The 26,890-nt window shown below is 43.6% G+C and overlaps 1 protein-coding gene across 1 annotated transcript in view; it reads left to right on the top strand.

Annotated features, from left to right (window-relative positions):
• Window positions 1-26,890, top strand: part of LOC131262706 (coiled-coil domain-containing protein lobo) — a 48,609-nt gene that overhangs the window by 16,801 nt on the left and 4,918 nt on the right. Inside the window, exons 2-4 of the mRNA XM_058264770.1 lie at window positions 18,532-18,726; window positions 22,120-23,147; window positions 23,209-23,275. Of these exons, the coding sequence (XP_058120753.1) occupies window positions 18,532-18,726; window positions 22,120-23,147; window positions 23,209-23,275 (1,290 nt within the window). The remainder of the gene's footprint in view (window positions 1-18,531; window positions 18,727-22,119; window positions 23,148-23,208; window positions 23,276-26,890) is intronic.

Genomic DNA, 26,890 nt, shown 5'->3' on the forward strand with positions numbered 1-26,890 from the left:
CCTGGACCAAGGTGACCAGCGTTGGCTTTTGTTTCTCTCGTATTTTTATGTCTATCGTGGAAAAAAAACCCCGCGCAGATGATGGTCGTCGACCGATGGCGCGCAAAAGGACCAACATGGGGAGAAAAGGCCATAAAATAATGTTTATTACCTACAGCCCGACTGCCGACAGTCATTGGTAAGTTCTCGAGCATCAGTCCCAACCGCACGCTTCCAAAGCGCTTCCGCTGAAGACTTTTGGTGGCACCGTTTGGTTTGGTGTTTTTTTTATCCCTGCAAACCATCATAAAATCCGTCTTTTGCACGCCATTGCGAATCGGTACGTCAGGACGCTTTTTTTTCTCCCTGGTCTCGTGCTACAGTTTGCAGAATCCTTTTATGATTATAATATCTTTTCTCTGTAAATAAAACTAAACCGTGAGTCGTCAAAAAACGCACGAGGTCGGTGTGGCAAACGTGGACATTTCTGCGAACTAGCCACGCTTTATGACCGGACGCCGATCAATTCAAGGATATGAGAGCGATATCAAGGATATTGCTGACCGCAGCATTGGGTGATGTTGAAGGAATTGGTCATTTTGAATTTCTTTCGTGATTGAAAATTATTTCGTTCGACTCGACCCGTTCAAATAGTGTTCTATACCAAAAACTTAAAACATTTCTTTCCGATAAATCCGCTCTATTTTTGTAAATTTTCTGTAACTCGCTCAAGTATTTCTTGACACCCAATGCGCACCACAAGTTCTGTTCCACGGTTCGGCCATAAAAACGCATCATCGAGCATTTCGATGCCAGCCGAAAACCTAATAAATCCGTTAACTTCGAGAACGCCACGTAGAACTTGGGGGGAGGGTGCTCGTGGGGGGGACCGGACACCGAAAAGTTGCTCGGTTTGCAAGAACAAATTGAATTTCGGAAATCGCCAAACTTTCTCCCGCGCCGCGTCCTGGTCGTGCCTTGCCTGCCGTGCCTGCCTTCGGTCCACGAGATGAGCATCAATGCGGTGACCACGCTCACACACACGCAGCGAATGGGATGGCAAATCGGCATGGCGGTACACACTTGGCAGCCCTTTTGCCCGGTGATGGGCTAATAAAACTGAAACCGCACAAATCAAATTTATTTCTGCAATCCGGTGCGATACGCACCAGAACGCGAGGTCACATTCGGCGCGCGGGAAACGGGACGCGCGGTGGCTTCCAAGTCGTACAGGAAACGCCAGGGATGTGGCCCCACGGGGTCGGAGTGGGTCGTTTCGAACGCGGTCAACCGCGCCATCGCACGTCAGGGCGAGAAGTAAAATGGTGAATTTTACGACCCGACGCTGCAATGAGGTTGGCTTTCTTCTTGGGGTGGAGGTTTCCTCCGTGCGCCCAACTTCGCCAATGTGTGGCCAGCTGCGGCGCAGTGGAGAACGCGCACGGATCGCACGGGGTGGATTTGTTTTCGCCGTTGTTTCCATTCCGTTTGCGGCCGATCGCGATGATAGTTCCGCGGCATTAAGAATTGCGGGCCGTTTTCGCGCAGACGACATAATAAATAAGAAACTGCGTGCATCCCGGGAACCAAAGGGTTCCTTTCTTTCGGTTTGCACACTTCCACACACACACACACACCTTGCACCATATAACCAAAGGTTTTTTTCCTTTGCTTTCTTTCGCTACGACGGAGGAAATCGTTCATCTGACTTTATTTTACGACTTTCCCCCGGGTTATGTTAGTCGATTTTTACACCCGACCCGGCAGTTGCATGTGCGTGGTTGCATAATGAATGCACCGGCTCATCCGAGGCCGATCGGTGGCCAAGATAAGTTGAGGTTCGCGAATACCAGCTGCTCCTTGCCGTTGATGTTAATGCAGATTGCGCGGTTCGATTTCAACGGCTCATTAGACTCGTTTAGAATGGGCTCACCATGGGTGAAAGTAAAATTTCTTTTCTACTGGTTTTCTTAGGAAGTATGTTACAGCTTGCATCGTTATGGATTCGATTGGATCAATTGGATAAGGTATCGATTGGATTTTGCACTGCGATTAAAATCCGATTCTGCCGTTTGATTGTTACAGACACCTAGAACTCTATAGCTCAAGAAACTAGAAACTCCATAGCTCATAGCAATAAAATAGAGTTTTAGAGTTGATAAATTGAAATTCATATTCATGAATCTGAATGACTCTATTAATCAATTTTGAGATTTATGAATCTTACAATGATAATGAGAATCTTAATTCATGAAAGTTTCGAAAGATTCATTGATCTTTTGAGAATCGAATCTTCAAAAATGTATGAATCAATTCAATAAATCTTAGATTACCGATGTATAAGGCGCAACTCTATTTTTTTCTGTAAAAATTCACAGATCAATTTTTAATTTCGACGAAAAACACACACAAATGAGAATAATTTGCTATCAATAGAATTACAGGTAAATCGATTACTCCAGTCAAATTTTACTTCTTAGTATTTCATTCTCCTTGGATATACTCAAAGTTAATCCAACATTAAGCCTGTTTTTATGAAAGTTGCTGCCTACTTCTATCTTGATTATCTTTAAGTTTACCTTGCAAAAACATCAATTCCACCCAATGAAAGGCAAAATACATTTTTAAGAAGATGGAATCAATATGTGTATCAAACTTGTTCTGAATTTCTCTTGATAAACATTTTTTTTAAATATTCTCACTGGTTTAACACAGCTAATTCAATTGACAATCACAATTGATAATTATTTAAATAAAAAACTTGGGTTTGACAATACGATCGCTCACAGGCATACACGGTTTAAATGCTATTTTTGTACGACTATTCGAGATATTAAACACGCTTGGCGCCAACATTCTGTCTCAATACTCTATAGTTAGCATCAAGATGTATACCATTCCCGGATGATAAACCCTTGATTCCGTGAGGATGTGCGAAGAAAAGAACAAGCAACCCAAGATTGTCCGGCTCCGCACATCAGCTGGACGTTGCAGAACGAAAACCGACACTTTGCAGCGACTTACAAAACGTTACGGCATTCCGTCCCGTAAGAACGTTGTCGAGGAAAAAAAGCGCATACCCACGAGCGACATATCAACAAAACACGATAACAACTCACGTTTTTATCTAACTAATCGACTCCGGCGACGAAGACGACAACGCGACGACGACGCAGATGTCAAGGGCAGCGCAATTCGCCACGCACGAGTTCGCGATTCGAAAATTCCTCGCGAGCTCGTGGCGCTCAACATCACACTCGCGTTGGAAATTATAAATTAAAATCAGGCCCCAGCGCACCTCCCCGGTGTGCACGAAAGGGGGAAAGTCTCCAGAGGGTGGGCCAAATGCACCGACTGCAGCGAACGGAACATGGCCGAATGCATTTTTGCGGTTTTATCACGCTACGCGCCAACACGACGCGATACGCGATCGAGGATACGCAGGGCAGGACTTCTTCGATCGCAATGCGGTCGCGCCTCGCTCCGCTAAACGATGTTTCGTCCTTCACCCGGCCTCCCCTTTTACTCGAATCCACTCTTCCGAGGCCCAGGAGTGGCCTTTCGTCGGGCGGGAAGCCAATTACGGTGGCTAAAACTCCCTACGAAGACAAATCTTGTTTCGGTGCGTATTTGACATCAATTACATCGCAATTAAACGACGAGCGGGTTGCAATTTAATCGCCCGTCTCGGCGTCCAACCAATCGATCTGCGAAGGCACTCTTCTAAGCCACCATCGGGAAACATCTTCCCGCTTCATGCTCCGGTTCCGAGGGAGTGGAAAAGTCCGCCCTGGCCGGCTCGATCCTGCCTTACCAACGATGAAATCCGTTCTACAACACCACCGTCGGCTGCATGTTTAAATTATGCATTCGTCATTCGGTACCTGCCTGTACCCGTTTCGGTTTTGTCACCGGAAGGTTTTTCTTTTTCCTTCCCGTTTCACTTTCTTACCACGCCGAGCCATCTGTCGCTTCGCCGGTGAGAAATGGCGGGACCGGGCGCGAACGATTTCCTTCGTCATTAGAAACGGAGCGCGTCGAGGCGGGATTTTAACGAAACGTCCTCAAACAAACAACTACACGACCGGGCGGGTAAAGCCAAAAGTTTCGGTAATGACGTTCGCCGAGCGCCCCACTCATTACATCGACCGTTTTTCAGCGTTCCGTAGCGTTGACATCGTCCAAACAGAACGCGACCAATCATCAAACATCTCGCTTGACCATCTCGGGGATCGGATCCGCGAACCGAAGAGCGTCCGTTTGGCAGCGCCGAGATAAACGGAGCTGTCCCGTGTCTCCATCGTCGTTGGATCCGTTCGGTCAAGGTGATCGGAGATGCGTTCGATACGGTCGAGATTATCGGTCGCAGGCCGGTGTTCTGCTGCACGTTGAGCTGCAGACACGCACTGCAAACATGGTGTAAGAGCCAGCGCCCTGTACGACTCCAATAGATGGCGATGGTCTATATCTCAACCGAAGGGAAGCACGTTTGTAGCACTTGTGGCCAGATTTTCTGAAGTAATGCTGCGACAAACTAGCAAGGAAGTATTCTACTTCCAATCAAGGTTGAATGTTAAAAAAGATCACAACGAAAGTAAAATTATACTTTAACGTGTTCCTAGTATTTTAGAACATAGTTAACAGCTAACTCTAGTTTTGCTTTCTATCGAACATCAATCCCCGACCTGACGTAATGATAATAATTAGATTACTTTTTATTTAACTGTTCTGATTGTTGTTATTGCTATGACATCTCATTGTTTTGACCTGTTCTGCAATAATGAATAAACCAATCCTTGTTTTTAAATTCTTTACCGTTTTTTATTGCTTCCATTTTCTTAAATCTATAGTTTACGTGGGTCTATTTGCTATCTTCTCAACATTCTCAAAGTGGGTGTCTCATTTATGTATGGTATAAACTATTCCTACTATTTCCGTTCTTTTATTTATTTTATTTTTGAGCATAAACACTTTTGAGCGGATTATTATTTAATGTTTGAAAAAAAAAACTAAAGAATTTAATCAATAAATGTAATACTTTGTACTTTGCAATACAACTTGGAAATCGAAAAAAAAACATTAAACTTAAACGTTTTGTTTTCACATTCGATAGCTTCGGGTATTACAAGATTTTAATAGTAACATGAAATCAACGAACAACAAATCGGTGGACAGATCCCTTTGCGCGGAAATCGCCTTCGGGTAAACAGACCGCTAACAGACGTCACTTACCGGTCCAGGGCCGCGACCGACCGGCGAGGTTTTTGCATTTGACAAACAACACAATTTACCAACGAAACGAAACAAGCCCTCGCTGGAGCCGGTGCGAAGTGAGCAACCAAACGAGAGACACCGGGAACGATAGAACGGGGGAGCTTTACGGGGTGTCGCAGGACTTTGTTGGCGCAGAAGGATTAAGAAGGAAGTAGTTGGGCAATTGGGTTTCGGTGGCCTGTGCACTGAAGAGGGACCGCATCCGAGGGAGGGTAGCCAGCAGCCGGCGTCGGCTTCGTCGTCGTCGACGTAGTGCGTACAAACAACAACGGCTGGCACCGAAAGTCGTTTGGCGTGACGTTGAACTCCCAGACCGTGAGTTTGGAGGAGAGCTTTTCGCTGGCGAGCATAATTCCCAGCAGCAATCGTTGACCGCGTGTGCGTGTGTGTGTGTGTATCCGGATGTCTCGTTCGCTCTCGCGGTCGCTGCGTTGTGCACCTTTAGCCGCATCGGTATGCTCTTCCGTGCTTGCCGGCAGCATACTTTTTTTTCTCTTCGATTGCACCGTTCTGTTCTCCATTTACCTTCCATCATTGGGCCAGTTCGAACATTTGGCAACCGTGCTGCTGCTGGCAAGCGCGCCGACCGCAGCCGCATCCAGCGCGACACTGCGGGCGATTTTTTCCGTTCTTTCTTCCTTACTTTTTTGTTAGTTTCACTGCAGTTTTTCAACCCGTTTTTGCCCCACGCCAACCCCTTCGATCGTTTGGTTTTTCTTTTGTTTTTTTTTTTTTGTTTGACAACCACCTCCCCGGCCGTCATTGACAGCGAATGATGCGCGAGGAGGAAGTGAATACAGAAAAAAATAAAGCAAAAAGGAGGCATTTGGCTATGTGGCACTTTTGAGGACACATTCGGCGCATTTCGCCGCGAGCCCGGAATCGACCGATCACGGGCGAAATGGTAATTTGATCCCGGGATTGACGTTTCGTATGACCGTGGCTCGTCTCGTTGGTGCGTTTGATTGACGCGTTCCGATGAAAGCTGATGAGCCCAGGATGCACTTGCCCGAACCGTCTGCTCGGAAGCCCGGAGCTGTAAGCTACGATTTCGTTTTTTTCGTCTTTGTTCAATTCTAATAAACGACACAGGATGGTTTTGAGACAGCAAGAGCTTTGTCCTTAGATTCGACCTGCGTATGTAAGCGATGCTTAAACATAAAACCAATGGAACAGATTAAATTATAACAATAAATTCAAAAATTTCGTGGCTTAAGATGAAATAGTTCAAGCGAGATGTTTTTTCGTAAAACTACTTAACTTTAAACAACTTTTTTTTCAAACGTATAACTCCTGTAAATTTTTAAGAGTTTGATAAATATAGCTTTTATAAATATAGCTTATAGTTTACATTCAAAGCTATAAATCAATCAATCTCAAGTGCCGGTACATCAAGGTTTCACCAAAACGCTAAGCATTTCTTCGAAATTTCGCAAAGGAATCTTGCACAAATGATATACTATTTGCAATGTTTCACTAGTCAGTGGGCGAAAATTGAAGATTTGAGTATCTGAGGAGTTAGAAACGCAATTCACAATGTAAGTATCTTAGGAATTAGAAACGCACTAAGTAGGGATTTGCTTTGGAATCTGAACGAAGACCTGGCACTTTGTACCCTAGACTTGATCGAAGCTTGAGAAAAAAGGGTGGTTCCGTACGAGATAGGACCAAAAGCTGGGAGCCTCCAAAGGGTACCATCAATCGAGCAAACAATACAGTTCTAACAGTTCTACAATAAATTGCTCCATGCGTTATCATGGACAATGAAACCTACGCCAAATTTGATTATAAGACCATTCCGGATGATCGGTTCGACACGGTTCGTACTGGGCAAATTATGCAAGATGCCACTAAATCACTTTAAACCGAAAATTTTGTTCAAAATGAACTGGGTTGGCAAGTAATTTGCGAGTGTAGAATGCTTTGCGATCCATTTATGACAACCGATACAATAACAGCGGAAGTCAGAGAATGCTGGTCCTACTGCGACACCTACTTTCTGAGATTCCATGAATATAATGATCCGGTAATGTTTTAACAGAATTTAGCATTAGTACGTTAAGCAAAAATTATGAAAACGTAATACAAATCCAACGGACTGGAATTCGTATCAAAAGAGCTGAATCCGCAAAATAGTTCCAAAGTCCAACCCATAAAAATTATGTGAGAACCGACAAAATATATTTACGACAACATGTCAAAGCAGCAGTTTCTAGGAATATTAAAGGACCAGCAGTGAAAAGAAAACTAGGTTTCCTCTAAACACAAGTTCGTATAATTTTTTCAAATCGTTTTTTGACATACTTGATCACCCTATAGTAATATAACTGGTTGGAAAGTTATTTAAAAACTGCTAAAAGTAGCAGGGGAGAAGTTGAAAACTTATTTGGTTCATTCAAAGAGTTCATATATCCTACGGTTCTTTTTCGAATTTAAATACATTGTAACAAATTGCAATCATAAACACTTTGGAAAATGGAGCATTCAAAAAACAAACTGATTGAAATGCCAACCAATCAACATTGACAGTGCGATGGGCAACGATCCCAAATATGTGTTACAGAATCCTCGGAAGCATGATTAAGTGGTTACTTCAATCGTTTGCAGCGAAGAAGAATTCCTTTCCACTGTCTTGCGCTCGACGCATTCCAAGACCGGCGGCTCGGGGAGCCCATCCGCGGAAGGGCCACACACACGCAAACGCCCTACACTCACTTAATCTTCCCCCGGACCGAGCACGTGGCGGGCCTATTAGCACATATTTTGAGCGACAGCATTTCCGAAGCCGAAGATTGTCAGTAATGCCGGCATCTTCACGCCTTTCGCGCTGTTGCGGTGCAGTTCGAATAGTTTCACCAGCCCAACATTTCTTCACACAAACTCCTCCGAGCCAAGAGGACACCAGTTGATCCTTGACGTTGAGCTGAGGCAGCGCTTGCATCAAAACGGTTCGCTTCTGTACGTGTGTTTGTGTTTGTGTGAAGTGTACTGCAACGGACCGGCTAACCAACCAATTTCCCATGCCACGCCGGTCGCGCAAAGTCGTCCTTTCGGTTTCGCTTCCGGTCTGCCGTCGACGTGGTCCAAATTTATGTACATCGTTGATTGCGAGCACAAACTCGAACAAACTGCTTCCATTCTTCACCCGTGGAATGCAGGCTGGCGGTTGGATGGTGGCGGCGGGAGATGTTTAATAGTTATTTCCCTTTCCCCTTCCCCGATGCAACCGTCAGCGTCATCTTCTTCCTAATCATCATCATCATTATCGTTCACTCAATAGATTTCTGTGCCCTTTTACCAGCTGTTTGTGGACTGTCAGTTGTCCAAGTGCATCACAGGTTGACTTACCAGTGTCACGGAATGTTGTTTTATGTGTTTACCACGCAGGAAATGTCAATCAAATAGAAATCTTTTATACAAACTTTTTACTCCCGCATTTAATGATATTTTTTCGTTACATTTAGCATTTGTTTTTGATGGTATAATCTCTGAGCTATGATGGAAATCACAAACGAAAAAAGCATTGGCATTAAGAGTTCCTTCAACATTCGCCCGTCAGCCATCTCAAACACCACTTGTTGCCAGACTTTTCCCAAGTGCGGGAAAATAAATCCTCCGTGAAACTAATCCTCTGCTAATCCGTCTTTCACTTACCTTTTCCGTACCAATCCCTGCCTTTTGGCGCAGGCCAAACATCCTTTTCATTTACCCTGACCTCGATCGTTTGCGTTTTCCCCTCCTCAAGTCGCATCCCTTTCATTCCGTTCCGGCGATGGAAGCAATCAAATAAATATCATAATTACTTGCTTATTAATTACGCATCACAATCGCTTTGCCAACGCCCCGCCGGGAGCGATCAACTCACCCCGGGGCCAACAAGCCTTCCAGGAGTGGTCTCGGAAGCCACCGGACGAACCGGAAACACATACGCACAACTATTAAACACACCACGACCGAACGAGTGAGGACTGTGGAATGTGGGCTCGGCGTTTCACAAAGACGTAGCAGTTTATCATTATTATCGTCATGCTTATCGTCGTCAGCAAGTTTCTCCGGGCGGGCATCGTCTTCGGCTTCGTACGAGCAGCCGGAACATGTGAACGAGGCGGGTGGACGAAAAAGTTTACTTCAAGAAAAGCTCCCTCCCACAATCACACTCTGCATCATCTTCGCCGTCGAGTGTTTGGGGCTAAGCGTACACTTTCCGACACCACAGCGTCAATGCGGAAAGGGAGTCGAAATTTGTTCCGCAAAGTGTCGAAGTATTTTCTTCTCTTTGCCCTGTTTCTTACGGCTGGTGCTGATGGCAACTGTCTTACCCCAAAAGCAAGAGACCACACACACACACACACGCTCGCAGCCGAAAAACGATACTTTGATTTTTATTAACCGACAAACAATAAATCATTTCGCTTTTCGCTTTTGCTTATATTTGATTCTTTTCCGGTCGAGCCCACGTCGGCCCTTTCCTCGATACAGCATGGGATACGTTTCGAGCCATAACCAATGCCACCACTACTGCCATTTCGATTAGTGTTGAAGATTCGTCGCTCGTTGTGGCAAACAAGTATATTTTTTATGCTTTAGGGATGACAAAAAATGACAAGGGTATTAAAAACGATTACTTTTACACAATGAATTCAAATTTCCGGAAAAATGTGTGTGTCATTTAATTATGAATAATCCTAGAACTTCCAGAGAAAGTTTACATTTAAAAACTCCATACGTTATGATAGATTTAGTAATAGCTAAATGTTAATTGAAAGCAAATTACAAAGTGAACAATTTGAACTGAATTGAAAATATTTGTTTTTGTCATGATGGGTAAGTTTTTCCCAATTATGCTGAAATTTGGCATGGATATTCAAATTTATTGTAAGTTTGAAATTGCATAAATATTCTGATTTCAAAAGGCAGCTTTCTAGTTTAAAAAAAAACAAGATAATGCTGGCAAATAAAATTAAAAATTTCAGATTAATCATGAAGAAATAACATAAGTTTACAAACTGTTCCAAAATTAAGGCGATGTCTTTCGGTAAAACGGATATGAAGTGACAATTTTTGAAAATCCAAGATTCCCTAGCCTAGATCTAAAATATCCTCCTCTAGATCGAAAATAACACGTGTTATAAATTTATAGAAAAAATGCTGTCTTACAACAACTAGATAACACATTTCCGTAATTCACAAGACGAAGAGATGCTTATACATTACTCTATAATTAAAATAACTTAAAAGATAACTGGGCAAATCTTAACGTTGCTGTTATTTGTTATTGAAGCCTTTAGCATTCGATCACAAAAACATATGCAAATTTAATATACGGCTACTGCTCAAGCAGTGTAATTACCAAATCGAAGGCAATAGAAAGCAACGTCTCAAAACGACACCTACGTCTTTTCATAGACAACAGGTGAGAAAGTGCTTAGATACCGGTAACAATCAATGGGCGTAGGACTCCTACTGCAGACGTTTCTTAAAGACCACAAGAAAAAGAAACCAAATCTCCAAGTTGAGGAAGGTTACGATGCCCGCCAAGACGTTGCCCTCCGATGGAAGAAAGAAAACATCCGGTAAAGGATGGCTCCGGTCGAAGGATAAGGAAATCAAACTGCTTGAAGGGGAAACGGAAGATAGAGCAAAAGGATACGGACTGAGTTTGTTGTCTTGTTGAGGGTGGGAGGTTTCTAACTCCTGCTTGTACTGCCAGTCTCTTTCCTGCTACCATTCGACACTGGGGGCGCATTCGTCTTGGCCCTTCTTAAAAAGCGGGAAAACTTTCCATGAATGAATTCCGCCTGGCGCAGGGAAAACGGGTCGAAAGAGACAACGAGGTGGATGGGGGCTTGGAGAATCTTCGGAAAATCCCAAACACGGATGCATGGATGTGTTCGTGACACCCCCTATCTTCCAACACAAGCCCTCTCGACACCACGTGGTTGTATGTTTATGTGCTCCGAACCCGGGCGGTTCTTTTGCTAACTGTTCGTTTTTATTTTCTACCAACTTCCGCCCGTCGTACCCAAAAGGGCCAAGGGCAAGAAAGAGCCTTGAAATGAGGGCATCACTACCACCACCGCACAATCATTACGAGCAAGCAGTCAGGACAATCGAGAAGACATCCGGCAGCAGTCTTGTTCAGCCGAGAGACGAAAGCAACTTGCCAAAATCGAGCAAGGCAAGGCAAGGAAGGTTGGAAAGATGCTGGCAACAACAACGGAAAATCCCATAAAACGGAAGTAGACTGTGTGCCAAAATCAGGCGACGAGGGAATAGAAAAAAAAACACGAATGGGAGGTAGAGAGAGAGAGAACGAATGAGATTCTATGTACAGAAAAGCCATAACATTCGCATTCGCTCGGGCGATATAATTTTATTTCCATTTTTATATCTGTTTTTACTTTTATCTCTCCTTAACACATCATTTTCTCATTGCAATCCCATTTCTTACCTCTCTCGCTCACTCTTTTTTGTACTTTGTTGTTGTTGTTTTTAATTCTCTCTTTTCCTCACCCACCCTCCTTATAGCTTCCATTTGCCGTCCATCTCTCTCGTTAGGTGATCTGTCTGAGGCTGCCTGAAGTCCTTGCAGTTTCTTTATCTGTGGTGTGCTCTACTGAATCCGGCATTTGTTTTTTCTTGTGTTTTTCTATGGCTGTGCCAAAGCTTTTTTCTCACCCTTCCCCTAATCGTCCTACCTTCGAGTTCTTCTCCCTTCGCCGAAGAACTGGCTGGCATAAGCACATAAATAAACGCTTTGCTGGAATGGCTCCATAAACCACCAAACTACCGTTTCCTCGCCCACCTTCCCCGAAACGAAGAGGGGAGAAAATCCGAACCAGACAGGAAAAGACTGGTCCTGAAGAGAGGGAGAGAGACTGTTGGGGAGGGGTTCCAGGGGGAAGGGTTGGCGCATTTCATTCACAAATGCGATTTTACTACCACGGACGACCGGGAGTTTGCTCGAGATCGCCGGTTCGAGTTGTAAAAGCGCAAAACGATGATGCAATGATCCATGTCCGCCCCGTCACAACCGACACCCCCCGGCCGTATGGGGATGGGGATGGGTGCCTTTTTTATGGGTTTTATGCGTGATTCCGTTTTTATGTGAATGGGTTTTCTTTTTTTTCTGTGTGTTGCTTGAAGGTGATCCGGTATACTATAAAAAATAACACACACCGTAAGAAGTGAATCCAACCGGTCTCCTCCTTTTCCGATTGAGATCGCGAAGGGAGGCCAGTATTTGGGGATGCGAAGCGGTAGGATGTGATTTAGCCCACTTAACACCACATTACCGGCGCTGGGTAGCATCATAATAATCCTCGCCCGTGTGCGCGAGAGTACATAAATTTATTATGGACGCCGAAAGGTTGGTCTCCGATACGTTGGCCGCTAAAGGAGGTAAACAAACACCGATAAAAAGGTTTCGTGGAAAAATCGGACCCCACTGTTGAGGGGGAAAAATCTCTGTTCGGTGGAGCTCTGTTTACGCATCGGATCCCGACGGTAGCCATAACAATTATGGCAAGTGCGATCGTTAACTGCTCGGTGAGGTCGTTGAACAGGGACAACGCTTCTGCCTTTCCCTTCGTCACCTCAGCAAACGGAGCCGACCGACGGTTGGTCCTGCTTTGCTGCACACCGCCGGACAAAGTGATACTTTTACTACCGTTTGATGGAGCACTTCTCATAAGCAGTTTCCACGTGGCACGCGGATTTCCATGTCGGTAAGACGTCGGTCGGTAATCGGACCGAGCTTTACGAGTAAACCCGACCATAATCCTGCCACAACATTTTTATACGATCTTTTTCTTTTTTTCGATGCACCGGATGCTGGACGGAGCGCTTACGTCGTCCTTAGAGGTGAAAATAAAACATATCGCCTTCGCCCCGTGCAAAGTAAATGCATTTTCGATGCCTCCCGATGACCAGAAATATGTAGGAACGAAATAAATGGAACAAAACGACAAACCACTTGTTGCATCAAAGCTTTGTGAGGAAATACATTTGCCAGGAGCGGAAACGGGTAGGAGTAAAAGTAAATAAAGGTTTAGAGTACGAGAATAAAAGGACCAAAAACCAACCAGAGAACGTGGGAGTGGAAACTATACTTTCAGAATGAGCTTAAACTTTGGAAGACCAACGTAAGGAGATGGAATTTTTTTTTGCTGCCCTGCAAAAGTTTCATCAATTTATGCTTCTTTCCGTTCCGCTTTGGTCAGTGGGTCAGTTGGCAGTCCAGCAGTCCAGGCCACCGTTTGGCTGTGTGCGATCGTTTGCAGCGCAAACATAGAAGGAAGTAAATAGGATTGTGGTGTCTGCAGCGTACACCGAACCCCGGGCCAGTCCTTGCGCCAGGCGTAGAGTGCAAAGAACTACATAGACTCGCACACACGGAGAGAAAGAGAGAGAGAGAGAGAAAGGGGATTTTTACGGATTTAAAACGATGTGAAATAAAATTCTTCATTCCCTTGCCTTCGTTCTTGGAATGAGGAAAAGACCTTCCAAATCCGGCATAGGATGCGACCTCGTCGGGCTCGCCTTTGGTGAAAGTGGTTGCCTTCAGCGTCGGGGCGCACGGTGGCCCAGTTCTCCAGAGCCATTGGCCGCCTAGCCGTCATGAATGGCCTTGGCACAGAAAATCCAGCGATCCGAGCGGAACCCCGCACCCAGCGAAAATGAAGAAGACCACGGTGTCGGAATTGATCTTCTGCGAACGAACGTCTTCGGAACTACGAACGGCGGATGGTAATTGTACCTGGCACCGAAGGTACACGGCCGTGGGAAGATGGAATTTAAATGTTTCCACATCATTCGCCAACCCAGCACCGCACCTTCACCTCTACCAAGCGGTTTGTTGTGGAGGAGGTTGAAAGGGCAGGCGGAATAAAACAAAACAAAGCAATGGCAGGATCATTTCTGTGTCGAGTTTTATTTTTGCTCCTCCTTTTGTAATCTCCTTTACTCTCCTGTGGGTTCTCCCTGGGAAGGTCAATGTTTTATGTTGCCGTTTTTTATTCTGTTTTTCTTCCTCTGCAGCACATACTTTTTTGCCATTTGCGATTCCTTCCGTACCATCTACCGACCATTGCCTGTTAGAAGTTAGGGCCGTCGGTCACACGGTGTGTCCTTAAATTCAAATAGACTCTTCTCTCTGTTTCTTTTTCGCAAACATGTTTTCTCCCTTGCCAGGCTCAGCTTTTACGGAGTGTTTGTAAATCGATTACTGACCACCCTTAATGTTTGGGCTGTGAGCCTGCCAGCGCGAGCAGGATACGAACTGCAGGAAGGGAGTGCAATCTGAATTTATATTGCAAGAGCCCAACTTTCATGTGCGGCAATAAATCATTTTCACTCCAAGGCGCGTAAGGGTCGACGGTGGAAGGCACTTTTGGGTTTAAGTTCTCGCCTTTTATTGTTATACGATGGCGATGCACAGCTCTGCAAATTGCACTTATGAAGATTAGAAGTGTTTATAAGCTAGCTGTGAAAATAACTCCTGCAATATTAAACATTCAAGTCTCTGCGTAAATGGGATGAACATAGATAATAATAATTTTAAACGTGGCATACGAACCGTCCGATTGATTTGACACAAATACTGCCAAATGACGAGTAAGATATAACATACTGAAGGACAACAGGAATTCAAGGACATGCAGATAGGATATTGGAGGGAACTCACCAGCAATCTCAAACAATGAATGTTGACAATTCATTACGTACCATTTCTTAACGAATCCAATGCTTTTAACACGATAAAATAAATGTTTAAGCTTAAAAAACTTGGCCTAATTTTAAATTAATTGTGGTTTAAAAGCAAAGACAGCCTGTTTTTTATGATTGTTAAGTTAACAATAAGGTCATCAAACAAAACGTTTTTTAATTTATAAACCAAACAATAGTCATAACTGTCAAAACTATTGGTTAACTCATGGATTGTTCAAGTATGTTCATTACTTTTTCGTAAATAAAAGTGATTAGCGTTCAATTCAGCGGGGATTATTTCAAACGAAACAGTTTTAGTTAAGTTATTTGCTTCATGCATGACAAGTTCTATATTCATTGACTAGTAAGGATAAGTATTTCATGCGTGTTTAAGTTTGCAACAACAATTTAGTTTTTTGCTAGAGGTTTGATACAACATGGCGGTTTTTTTCAGAAAGTAGAATCTTCTTTTATACATTTAAATCAATCACGAAATCTTTAACGTTTATTTCATGTAGCTTTATTTTGAAGAAGAGCAATTTTCATACCGTATTTATCTTCACCACTTACCGCTATAACACTTTTGTTCATATTAGTTGTTTTCAGAATTGTTATGAAACTAAAAATTGCTCGGTTTGTCAGTTTGTTTGTTTGGTTCTAAAGATCCTAAGAGCAACTGCCGCAATGGATTGCAATGCGCCACGGCAGTCCACGACATCGCACGACGTCTTAATTAAAATGAACAAAAGGAATAACGCAAAAGCGGAGAGCAAACTAGCGTCCAAAAATCAAAGGTACACTTCATCCAGCCGGCAACCTGAGCGCATACGTTCTTGCCCGTATCGATTCCATCTTCTTCGGCTGATGCCAATTCGCCCAATCTTGCCATTTGCTGGCGCAAAGAAAACGAATTACCTCGACGCCAGGGCGCCCCGAATGTGCTCCACTGCGATTGTTTCATCAACCGTCAATGGCACGATAGAGAAGTGAAAGCAGAAGGTGAAAAGGGGGGAAAAGGAATGCGCATGAAAGAAAAGAAAATCTGCCGCCCAAGGCACTCGAGCTGTGATTTTCCCAATTTTCCTACCCCGGTGCGGGAAACACACGCTGCGGGGAACACCCGTCACAGGGTGAGGTGTCAGCAAACCCGAAAAGCCATCTAGCATGAAGGACGACCAACAAATAGTGCGTGAACGAATACATGAGTATGTGTGCGTGTATGTGTGTGTGTACCAATTGCAATTACCTTAGAAGCGTTTCATTTTCGATTTCGTTCCCGGTGTCGACGTTGTCGTCCTGGTTTTGTCGTTCCGTTCGGTTTTTCTTCTTCCATCCTTCCGAGCGCTTCAATTTTGCTCGAATGGTGCCAAAGAAAAGCCCGAAACGCTGATAAGTTGAAGTGATGTGACGAAACATGTGATATATGTGTGTATATCGGTTTTTCCGACGATAGTTTTCCCAGACGCAATCGAGCACAAGCCGTACCGAACAGGAAATCGTAAGCCATTTTGCAGCAAACGGTTTACATTTCACGCCCAATTCTTAGAGGTTTATTTTTCACATCTTTCCTTCCGTATTGTTTTTATGTTATCAGTGTTTTAAGTGTTTGTAAGGTTATTTTATGATTTTGCAACGAATGTTTTATTTGTTATCTATTTTCATTTCAATTCTAGGTAGGTTATTTTTTTTCTAGTTCTGTTTTATTTTTGTGATTTGTTTTTTAATTTTTTTTTTACAATTGCTTGCTCTTAATTGTTGGTATTTTGTGTTTTCCATTTTGTTCTGTATTTTTGAGTGTTTTGTTCAAATTAGACAATCATATTTTCCACTTCATCTCCAGTGCCCGCTTCCACCATACAAATCATCCAATCACTCGCTTTGAGCGTCTCGAAGGATATCCCCCCTTCCTCCTAGGCTTTCCATCACCTTCCTTTCCACATTCGCAACTGCTCCGCTTGCACGTTCGGTGTCCGTGCGCCTCATATATTGCCTTCGGTACGGATTGCGTATGCTTTCAATTTATCAGCGCCGTTTGGTTTCCACGCCACATCACTCTCATATTGCTTTCCCGTCGCCGCCGAACAGATGGGGGTGATAGTGCCTCCGCATAGCCTCCCAAACCCGAAGAAAAAGCCCAAAAAAGGCTTAAGTTAGTTTGCCCAAGACTTCGAGGTTCGATAATTCACACCAATCGGTCGTTGGAGGATTGGAGAAGGTTTGCGTCAGTGTTTTTTTGTTTTGTTTTTTTTTTTTATTTTTTGTACATTTTGCCTCGATGTGTATGTTCACTTTTCCATGTCGTGAAGGGTTTCTTTTCGAAACGGTTTCTTGTTTTTGCCTTCTTCGTACGTTTATTTGATTCCGCAGCGCATCGTCCGGTTTCGTCGCAGCGCAGGGCAAAAGGATTTCCACACCCAGTGCTTTCCACCCTTCCGTTCTGAGCGCGTTTTCTTATTCAAGGGCGGTGATTTTGTGAGCGCCTTTCTACCCGTCTCACTTTTTTATGCGTTCGGGATTCAATCTCAATCACAAACTCGACAAAACCAAAAAGGATTCCGAAAGGGAATGGCTAAGCAGAAGCGGTGGAGGGGGGGGGGGGCACACAAGTACGCACCGGAGACCCACATCGCACATTCCGCCAGCGAATCCTCCGATGAAACATCAATCCGTAATCCGTTCACCGAGCGCCGACGTTCCGTCGGCGTGGAGATCCGTCATTTCATCATTTTCATCCGAACATTTCGAGACCGTCCGACCGATGGATCGGTCGTCGCCAACGGGCGTGCATTATGCTCTCTGCTTCGTTGCTGCGCTATGCTGCGTGTCCCCCGTGCGTCATTCCGGTAGTTCCCCGTTTTTCCCCTCCTCTGATTGATGTTTTACTCTACCGCGTCTCGAACCCGAATGGGAATACATCCTTTATCCGAGCACGGCGAAAAAATCGGTTCAGTTTTTCCTCCTACTGCCCACCCCCTAGATCCACACGATTGATGTCAAGTACGAGCACGGGGAAAGTGGACACGTGTGTAAAGTAATCGAGGTCTTGATCTCGCAATCTCTTACTTATGCGACCGGAGTTCGGATGCTTGGGAAACACCCCAGCAACTCGGCTAGCGGCCATCGGGGGTCTGTTCGTTTTCCCTCTCATCAACGGCTCGCTTGCGGACAACACCTTGCAAGATTGCTTTCTGTCTTAGCTTGGCGTCCTTCGGCCCGCCTGCCAATGCCCCTCTCTTCCTCGCATGCCTTAATTGACATTCGTCCGGCCCCGCGCTGCTGGCCTTTGGGGAATTTTTCTTTCGTTTTCCGACATGGTTCGGTCAATGGAGCAGTGCACTTTTCTATTCGGGGTAAAAACACCAAAATTGCTGCTCCGTATGTCAAGGAAAACTGGCGCAAATGCTCAATTGGAAATCAAAGTACCAAGAACCTAGCACTAGTACCTCAAGTAGAGTTTTGATTTACCCGTTTTAAACATCCCGTTACTACAACTCTTGCTGCATGCAACTTGTGCTATAATTTCAAAACTAAACAACTAAACTTTTTTTCTGCTGTTTCTCCTCTTTACAGCCAATCCGATTGATTTCTCCCGATGCAGTGCTGAGGCGTCGTCGGGCGAACAGCTTCGAGCTGGCCACCCTCCTGTGCAGCTTCCTGATCGGGAACGGGTTTGCGGCGCTGGTCGTGTCCGGCTACGCCACCCGAGAGGTAGCCAACAATGACCAGCGACGGGTCAGCTGCCCGTTCGTGCCGGAAGAAATTGAGGTAAGAACCAGCAAATTTATAGGCCTCTTAATTTCGTTGAATAATTGTATAAAAAAAAACATTTTAAATGCTATCGATATAACAATTTGTTATATGTATGATTTTCTACGTAAGAATATCTGTATATTTGATAGATTTATAACAAAATTGAATCTACTTCTTCTTGGCTTAACGACCTTGTTGGTCATACCTGTCCCGTTAAGGGCTTACGAGACTTTTTACCCTATGTGTATGTATCAAAATTACTCAAATTTACTTCGAAGGGTCCTAAAATTGAAAATTTATAACTTCATATCAGGTATTAGCAATTGCGGGTCAAAAGTTCTCTTTTCAAGATATCTTACTTATCTATTTTTTCTAGAGATCTTACTGACCTCTTACCTAATGTTTTAATTCTTTTACAATGAAACGCATCAAGGAAAAATCGTTTATACCGCACCAAATGTGCTAATGGGAAGGATAACTAACCTCTTGGTAAAAACAGGCTCCCTCTATACTTAGCTCCAATTTAGCTCATCTCAAATTTCCAACACATTTTCTCTCCTTCCGTTTTGGAGAGCTTACCAGAGGTGCATCATGTTACCCGTGTGTAATGTTTGCGGTCCATACATTGTTCGTGTAGAAACAAACCATCATCAACACCGGATGTTACTGTGGCAAGGCTGAGGCGGAGAGTAACTCAAAAATCTCCCCAGTCTCACACCAATCAAGGATGCAGAAGCCTTTCGCGCCGGAATAAGGCTGACCGAGCGAAATGAAACAAAACTGCCAAGTGACATCCGGTCCTGGTGGCCGGATTCATGGGGCCACGAGGTGATGGAGGATTGAGGGTATGCCCGTTGTATGCGTGTGTCTCTAATGAAGAAGAAATTCACCCTTGCTCCGCTTGGGGGTCTTCATTGGCCGGCAATCCAAAACAAGGAAAGAAACGAACCACAAAAAATGAACCTCGCGACAAGAGCACAAGTAGCACTTACATATCCATCAAAATTTCAAAAATTATTCAAACTATCGGCTAATTTACCTCATCCAAACACACACTTACGCGTGTCCTTGCTCGAGCGGCAACTTCGAGTGAGGCATTAAAAGGTACCAGCAAAGCAATGGCTGCTGCATAACATATGCGCACCACATGTTCGACAATGAATTCCCCAAAACCCCCGACGAGGTGCTGAAGGCGAGGAAGGCGGTAGCAAACCGCGAACCCGCGAAGCTTTTCCCGTTTGTTTGGGTCACACACGACAACAGGAAAAGAACCCTACGGCTGACCCGGCCGTTGAAAAAGGGTTAATGGTTTATTATTATATATTTCTCCTGTTTAAGGTCCCGGTAGCGTCTTGTTGTGTTCCCTGCGTTCGCTTTGAAAGCAGGGCGTGAAGACGAAACGGTGACTTGTAAGTGAGGATTGCTAGGTACCATAAAAAAATAACAACAACATTCATCTTTTTCGCGGGAAGCTAAAGCCACGAAGCATTTCTAGAAGTCAAGGAAAGTAATTGGTAGAGAAAAGAGGAACGGCCGATGGGGTTGATGAGCTATCGTGGATAACGACCAAATATTGCATCGTTTGCTCACGCGAGGTTTAAGAAAATATTCTCATATTGCGGAAGATCTGAAAAAATTGATCTATTGTGCATCAGCGCATCTTTATATTTTTTCTATTTTGAATAATTTGATTTCAAATGTTCAAATCAATAGTAATAATGATAAGCCATGCATTCTTTTCGAATGTGACTATAACTTTTCCAAGTTTATTTGGCTATGGAAATATACGTAACTTGAACAAACTGAACTGAAATTCACAAATTACTTAATAAGTTGTGCTTACTAATAAACAACTAGTTACAACACAATCCAGAGATAGCATTAAAAACACAAAGAATGGCACCAACATACACATAACCAGGAAATGTTTTATGAAATTAACTTGTGCATAAACTTTATTTATGTATTCAATGGATGGATGAGAGTGGAGGGCAATGTGCACATTGCCCATTTTTCGATTAGTTTTCTGCAAAATTAATTTTTAAACATGTTTCAATAAAATTAAGATTCATTGTAAAATAATCAACTTGAAATTATTTGAGTAGTATATTTGTTAAAATTTCCCAAAGTTAGATCCTCACAGGGTTCAATATTTTCTCATACACTTTTGTCATCGTGGAGATCCTAAAGTTTATACATGTTCTACATATTATCTACAAGGAATTAAACTATGTTTACACAAGTAATTGATGTTTTTTTAAATTATTACCATTACCTGTTCAAATAAAACTTTAAAGATGGAATTTTGAAGAATTTTAAAAATTAAGGAATTTAACGTATGTTTTAGGATTGGCTGGTTTGATTTCCACAGCAGATCTTGTCTAAGTCGTTCAGTTCTCCATGATCGAGTGAAAGTCGATAGGAAACGAACTAGACAAAAATCAAAAAGTTTCGTACATAAAACGCCCCCTGCTAATAAGGCCTCAACAAGCCCCACACAATGTACTTAAGACATTGGAGGGCATGTTGTCGAAAAACGTCAGATTTGACGGAATTTTACAATTTATCATTTGGAAAAGCTTGAAAAGACAACCCTAGACAACGAGGAAGAGTAAGCGTTTTTTCGGTGAAACTTAGTTGTCCTGAAGTAGTCGCAGGCTGTTCAAAATAACCGATTGTGATCTTATAGGTCGAAGGATGTTCCGCGCCTGTTATGGTATTCAAGAATAGTACTTTTTATCTAAAAATACCTATTTTTATCTAAAAACTGCGAGGTAAAACACTCTACGTTCTATAATGGGTGGTTTTGCAGCATTTTGTGAAGGCAAACATAGGAAAAATACAGGGAAAAATGATAAGATGTTCAAACTCCATCTATAACCGATAACGGGCAAATTTGACGACTTGTTTTGTCTACAAAGACTGTCCTTTCATCCATTGATCAGTTCACAATCTAATGAATTATTTTACGGAGCCGTATATATGTATGTTATCAAATATAAACAAGCGAAGCATGTCCACTTTAACCCATTTCAATACCACAATCCTTCTAATTTGAGCGAAAATAGCAGTGGTAGTCAGTTCAGTTTCATCAGTTTTTGAAAAATGTTTCAAATTAGTAAAAAAAATGTGTCTATGTTATTCCAAAACATATGCTGTTATAGACCAGTATAAACATAGCTTTCAGTTAAACATAAGACTTTTAAAATCCGACTTGTTGTTATGAAATGATTGATGTTTGAATTTGAATGACACCATGTAGTTAGATAGACTTTCCGATCTATTAAACATCTGGCTCAAACAATATTCATCTATTAAGAAATATGCCTTGTAAAATTAAGAGAAACAAGCGACTTCTTGTAAAAACCAGCACACGGACAAATTATTGATGTACATTTCTGCATGCAGGAAAGCGATGAAGAAGTGAAACCGACGCCGCCAAACAAGTATCAACTACGACAGCCCCCCGACCTCCGCAGTCAGTATCTCCTCACCATCGAGGAAGAAAAGGTGGCCAAATTGCGCGCGGAGGAAACGAACCGGGAGGCGGCGGCTCGCGAAGAGCTGGAGCGGCAAGAGCAGCCACCGCACGATCCGAAGCGAGGCCACCGGGTACATGCGTGGGTTGCAATACTGCACAACGCACCCTGGTGCTACAAGCCGGGCTACCGTGAGTCTACGACCGATCCGATCACGGGTGAGAAGATACGACCTCCGCCGAGTGCCTTCTTTCTCGAGCCGTCGACCGGCTTCCGGCACGAGCCCAGTTCGCCCGACTACCTCGCCATCGAGAGCGTCTGGAACCAGCACAACTACTACGTCAACAAGCAGGACCCAGCGGCCGGCATCGCGGCTATGCGCTGGGACCTCGCGTGCGGTGCCGATTGGGAGCACTTCCTGCCGGGCGAGCCGTACGAGTTGCGCGAGGATTGCGTCATTCCGGAGGACCAGGACCCGCTCACCACGGACGAGGAGATCGAGAAGGAGAAGCACCTGGACCTGCCCGTTTCCTGGGTTCGGCCACTGAATGTCTCGCGGCCAGACTTCGAGCGTCGCTTTCCGGAGGACGGTACCAAGGTGGTCTACTTCAAGCGAACGATCTACGAGCGATTCGCGCCCTACCGCAACCTGATCGGGCTCGTTCAGAGGCTGACGACCTACGAGACGCTCGACTACCAAGGCCCCATCACCCGCTGGGAATGGTACGAGAACCGGGATGATCTTCTGCATCAGGTGCGCATCGACTACCGGACGGACGAGACGGAGGAGCGCTTCAACAAGGGCCGCCCGGACTGCTTGCGATCTCTGCGTCATCGGGCCGCCCCAAACGACGAGTACGTGCTTAAGTTTTTCTACCAGTATCGCTTCGATGCGCTCCGGACGCTCATCTACCATGCGACTTACATCAAGGAACACTACGACCGTCGAGATGATTTGTAAGTTGACTCAGCGCTTCCCGGTCTAAAGCACAAACTAGCCTTTCTGATTACTCCCTAGGCTGCATTATCGAGAGTTCCAAAATATTCCGAAGGACCCCGTCACCAAGGAACCGAGCAAGCTAACGGTAAGTAATTTATGTACTTCTTGGTCTATTAAACATTATCTTCTTCTTCTTCTTCTTCTTGGCGTAACGACCTCTTGGTCATGTCTGCCCGTTAAGGGCTTACGAGACTTGTTTCCCTGTTGTACGTGGATAGTCAGTCCTCTCGTACAGGGGAGGGTCCGGTCTCGGTTAGGATTCGAACCCACGCCGTCGAGGTGGTGAGCCCCGGCGCTCATGGGCCGATTTTTCTAACCGGCGCTACCACTCGGTTGTCGCGGACCCCCCACGATAGACATTATGAATATTCTATTTAGAAATAGATTGATTGTCTGTGTTTTTGACAAGGATTGTTTTTGTGTTTTTAAAAATGTAAAAGCAAATCAACTGAGCTTTCGTTTGCAACGGTATCTAAAAACGACGAAAAACTTTGTTCATTTATTTGATATGTTGCAATGTCTGCAATCAATATGAACCAATTTGAATCCCATAAGCATTTTGCATCACTTCACTGTTCGTTGAACACCCATGATATTTCTACTTAATAATTTTTAGTAACGACATTTAGAACAACGTGTGTTTTGAAAATATAAACAAGCTAAGGTGGGTACTTTCAAAGCTCCACGCTAGAGGACGCTCTCAAGGGCGAATTTCCCGTTTCGCCCGATTCACCCAAGGTGTAGACAGATGGCCCAAGATACAGAAAACACCAAAACCGTTTGAAATGTTTAGAATTTCAATTTTCGATTCAGTTGTTCCGTTTTCTTTGCGAAGTGCTTCTATAAACTAAATGAATATAATTACCCAGTTCTTACCTGATTCGGTCCCCGTTCGGATTGAGGTGTATTCTTTACCTGAAAAATATCATCTAAATAGTTTTAAAAGATAGCTTCTTTGAAGATTGTATTCTTTTTAATTGAGTATGCCTTTGAGCTCTGCTCAATATTGGTCACTTCTTTCGCTTCTTCAAAGCACACGTGTTGGATTAATTACATCGATTCAATCGTTTTCTCGATCGCGACACATGTTGCCTATGCTCAAAGTCAGCAACCGAGCCATGTTGGGTTGTTATGATAATGATGGATATTTATATAGTCTTTTTCGAATGGTTGACTATACACGTATGTGTACACAATGTGCATCTATGAACTCTAAACAAACCAGTCTCCAATCTGACAGGGCGATAATGAAGTTTAAGGATGGCATATTCGAGTGTATAGAATCATTAATAAAAGTCACAAAGGATTGCAAGATGTCATATTCCGGCTTCAAGGTGCGATAACGGAGTTCACAAAGGCGGTCAACGCGTTTCAGCTTACGCTATCCATCGTAAAAGGCTGTATCTCCAGACGCAAATAAAAAATCACAATTGCCAAACCTCGTGTGCTGGACGCAAAACTTTCTCTTATCACACAGAAACTGGAGAAAAATGGAGACATAATCGCGCAAAATAGTGACTCGATTGCACTTACGGGAAAATATCGAGCAAAACCATTGGGTGAATTGCTTCGCGTAATATTACTGAACGAGTTGGCAGAACAAGTGCATCGTATTGAAGATAAGCTTGCCGAGTTTGAATTACGTGTTGAAAAATCGCTCATTGCGTTTAAGTCTAATGTTAAACAAGCTCTGACGTCTCATCTAGAAGAATCGTTGAGCGCGTTTGAGTCTCGTATTGAACTAAAGTAGGCGTCCTTTAAGACTCACGTAAAACATACTTTTTTTTTAATTTTAGAGACTTTGACCTATTCGGTCATTCGTCTCTGAAAAACATACTATCGATACGATAGAGCATCGAGTTGAAGGAAAGTGATCAACGCCAATGGAATGAGCAAGCTAGATGAAATCGAACATAGCCTATAAAATTAATATCAACGGAACATGTTCCGTTGAAAATGAAAACGACATGAAAAACGTCGAAAACGTTTGTAGCCAAGAAACCGGAGTAATTATGAATTTTCAAACCAAACAAACCAGCTGTAGCAAACGATGAACTACCTGGAAGTGTTTCGCAAGGGCGGTTGGAGGACGATTCAGCATCGCTTCAGCGGGGCACTGGACTTCAACAGAAGCTGGCTTGAATGTGCCGAAGGGTTAGGTGACGTCGGGTGGGAGTTTTGGTCCGGTACTGTCCTTCAGATCTTTTAATTATGGTATGTGTTAGAAATAGATGTGTTAGTGAGAGAAGATCTAGCGTTAAGATGGTATGTAAGATTACATGAATAAATGCATTTTAGTCTAAGCTAAACCATCGAAGATAAGCTATCGAAATCACGCATAGAAAATGAAAAGCCCACGTCGATTAGTGTTGAAGCAGTAAACAGCTGTGTCGATTTCGACCGAAAATTCCTATGGCATACGCCTCGATCATACGTTCTCAATCGAAATTACATTGTATTTAGACAGGTCGGGACCTATCGAGAGCGGCCGCAAAAGCAATTGCCAACATCCTCTTCTCCTCCTTCCGTAACGACCTCTGGGTCATGCCTGCCCGTTAAGGGCTTACGAGACTTGTCTCCCTGTTGTACGTGGATAGTCAGTCCTCTCGTACAGGGGAGGGTCCGGTCTCGGTTGGGATTCGAACCCACGCCGTCGAGGTGGTGAGCCCCGGCGCTCATGGGCCGATTTTCTAACCGGCGCTACCGCTCGGCTATCGCGGACCCCCCAATTGCCAACATGTTTCCTTTTAAAAACTGTTTCAACGAAGGCGTATAAAAGTGATTAATGTTTTTATACATTATGTTAAATTATTCGGATTCGTAAACAAATATTGATACCACATACTCTTCGAAATATACTAGGAAAATTGAGCTTGGCACGACGATGCCTGATACCCTAAGCCCGATACGTGAGGCACGGTGAGGCCCGGTGCGTGATGCACAACAAATTAGTAACTCATGCAGAATGTCCCCGAGGATGGTTTGGACCGATGCTGGGTGCAATTTGGTGCCGGATTGGAATGAACAGTCTGGCTGACACTGAAATTTTGCCCAAACATTGATTTCCCTTCGTGTTGAATATAGAATGCTTCTCTTCAGGGTGTCCGTCCTCTTTCAACGACCTTCGTTTCCGACGACTAAGCGGACTTAGCTCGACAAAACGAATATCTGTTTTACGTTTGTTCTCTAACTATGTAATCCACATCATTGGAAACAATGATGCTGTGATTGACATAAACGTCCTTGATTGTTGCATGTAAACATTAGTAAAAACTAGAAATGGAGAAATGGAAGCACACTTAACACGCACAATAAATAATATTTTATAAAAAAAAAAATGGAAGTGTGAAGGGCCAAAACCTTTATCTAGCAAAAATAATATCAACCCAAATTATGCACCTTATCCAAGTTGTTCCTTAGAAATTGTGTTCCAAAATTGTATTGTTCAATTCTGGGTTACTTTTGCATCCTTTTGTGTTTGTTTTGCACGCGGAGTTACTGCACTCTGCATACACTTGTTGAATCGAACACTTTTTACACGCTGACCATTTTGAATCGAATAGGTGTTGCTGAATAAAAAGAGACGTTGTATGAATAAATAAATAAATAAATAAATAAATAAATAAATAAATAAATAAATAAATAAATAAATAAATAAATAAATAAATAAATAAATAAATAAATAAATAAATAAATAAAT

The sequence above is a fragment of the Anopheles coustani genome, chromosome 3 (genome assembly GCF_943734705.1).
Source record: "Anopheles coustani chromosome 3, idAnoCousDA_361_x.2, whole genome shotgun sequence".
NCBI classification, from domain to species: domain Eukaryota; kingdom Metazoa; phylum Arthropoda; class Insecta; order Diptera; family Culicidae; genus Anopheles; species Anopheles coustani.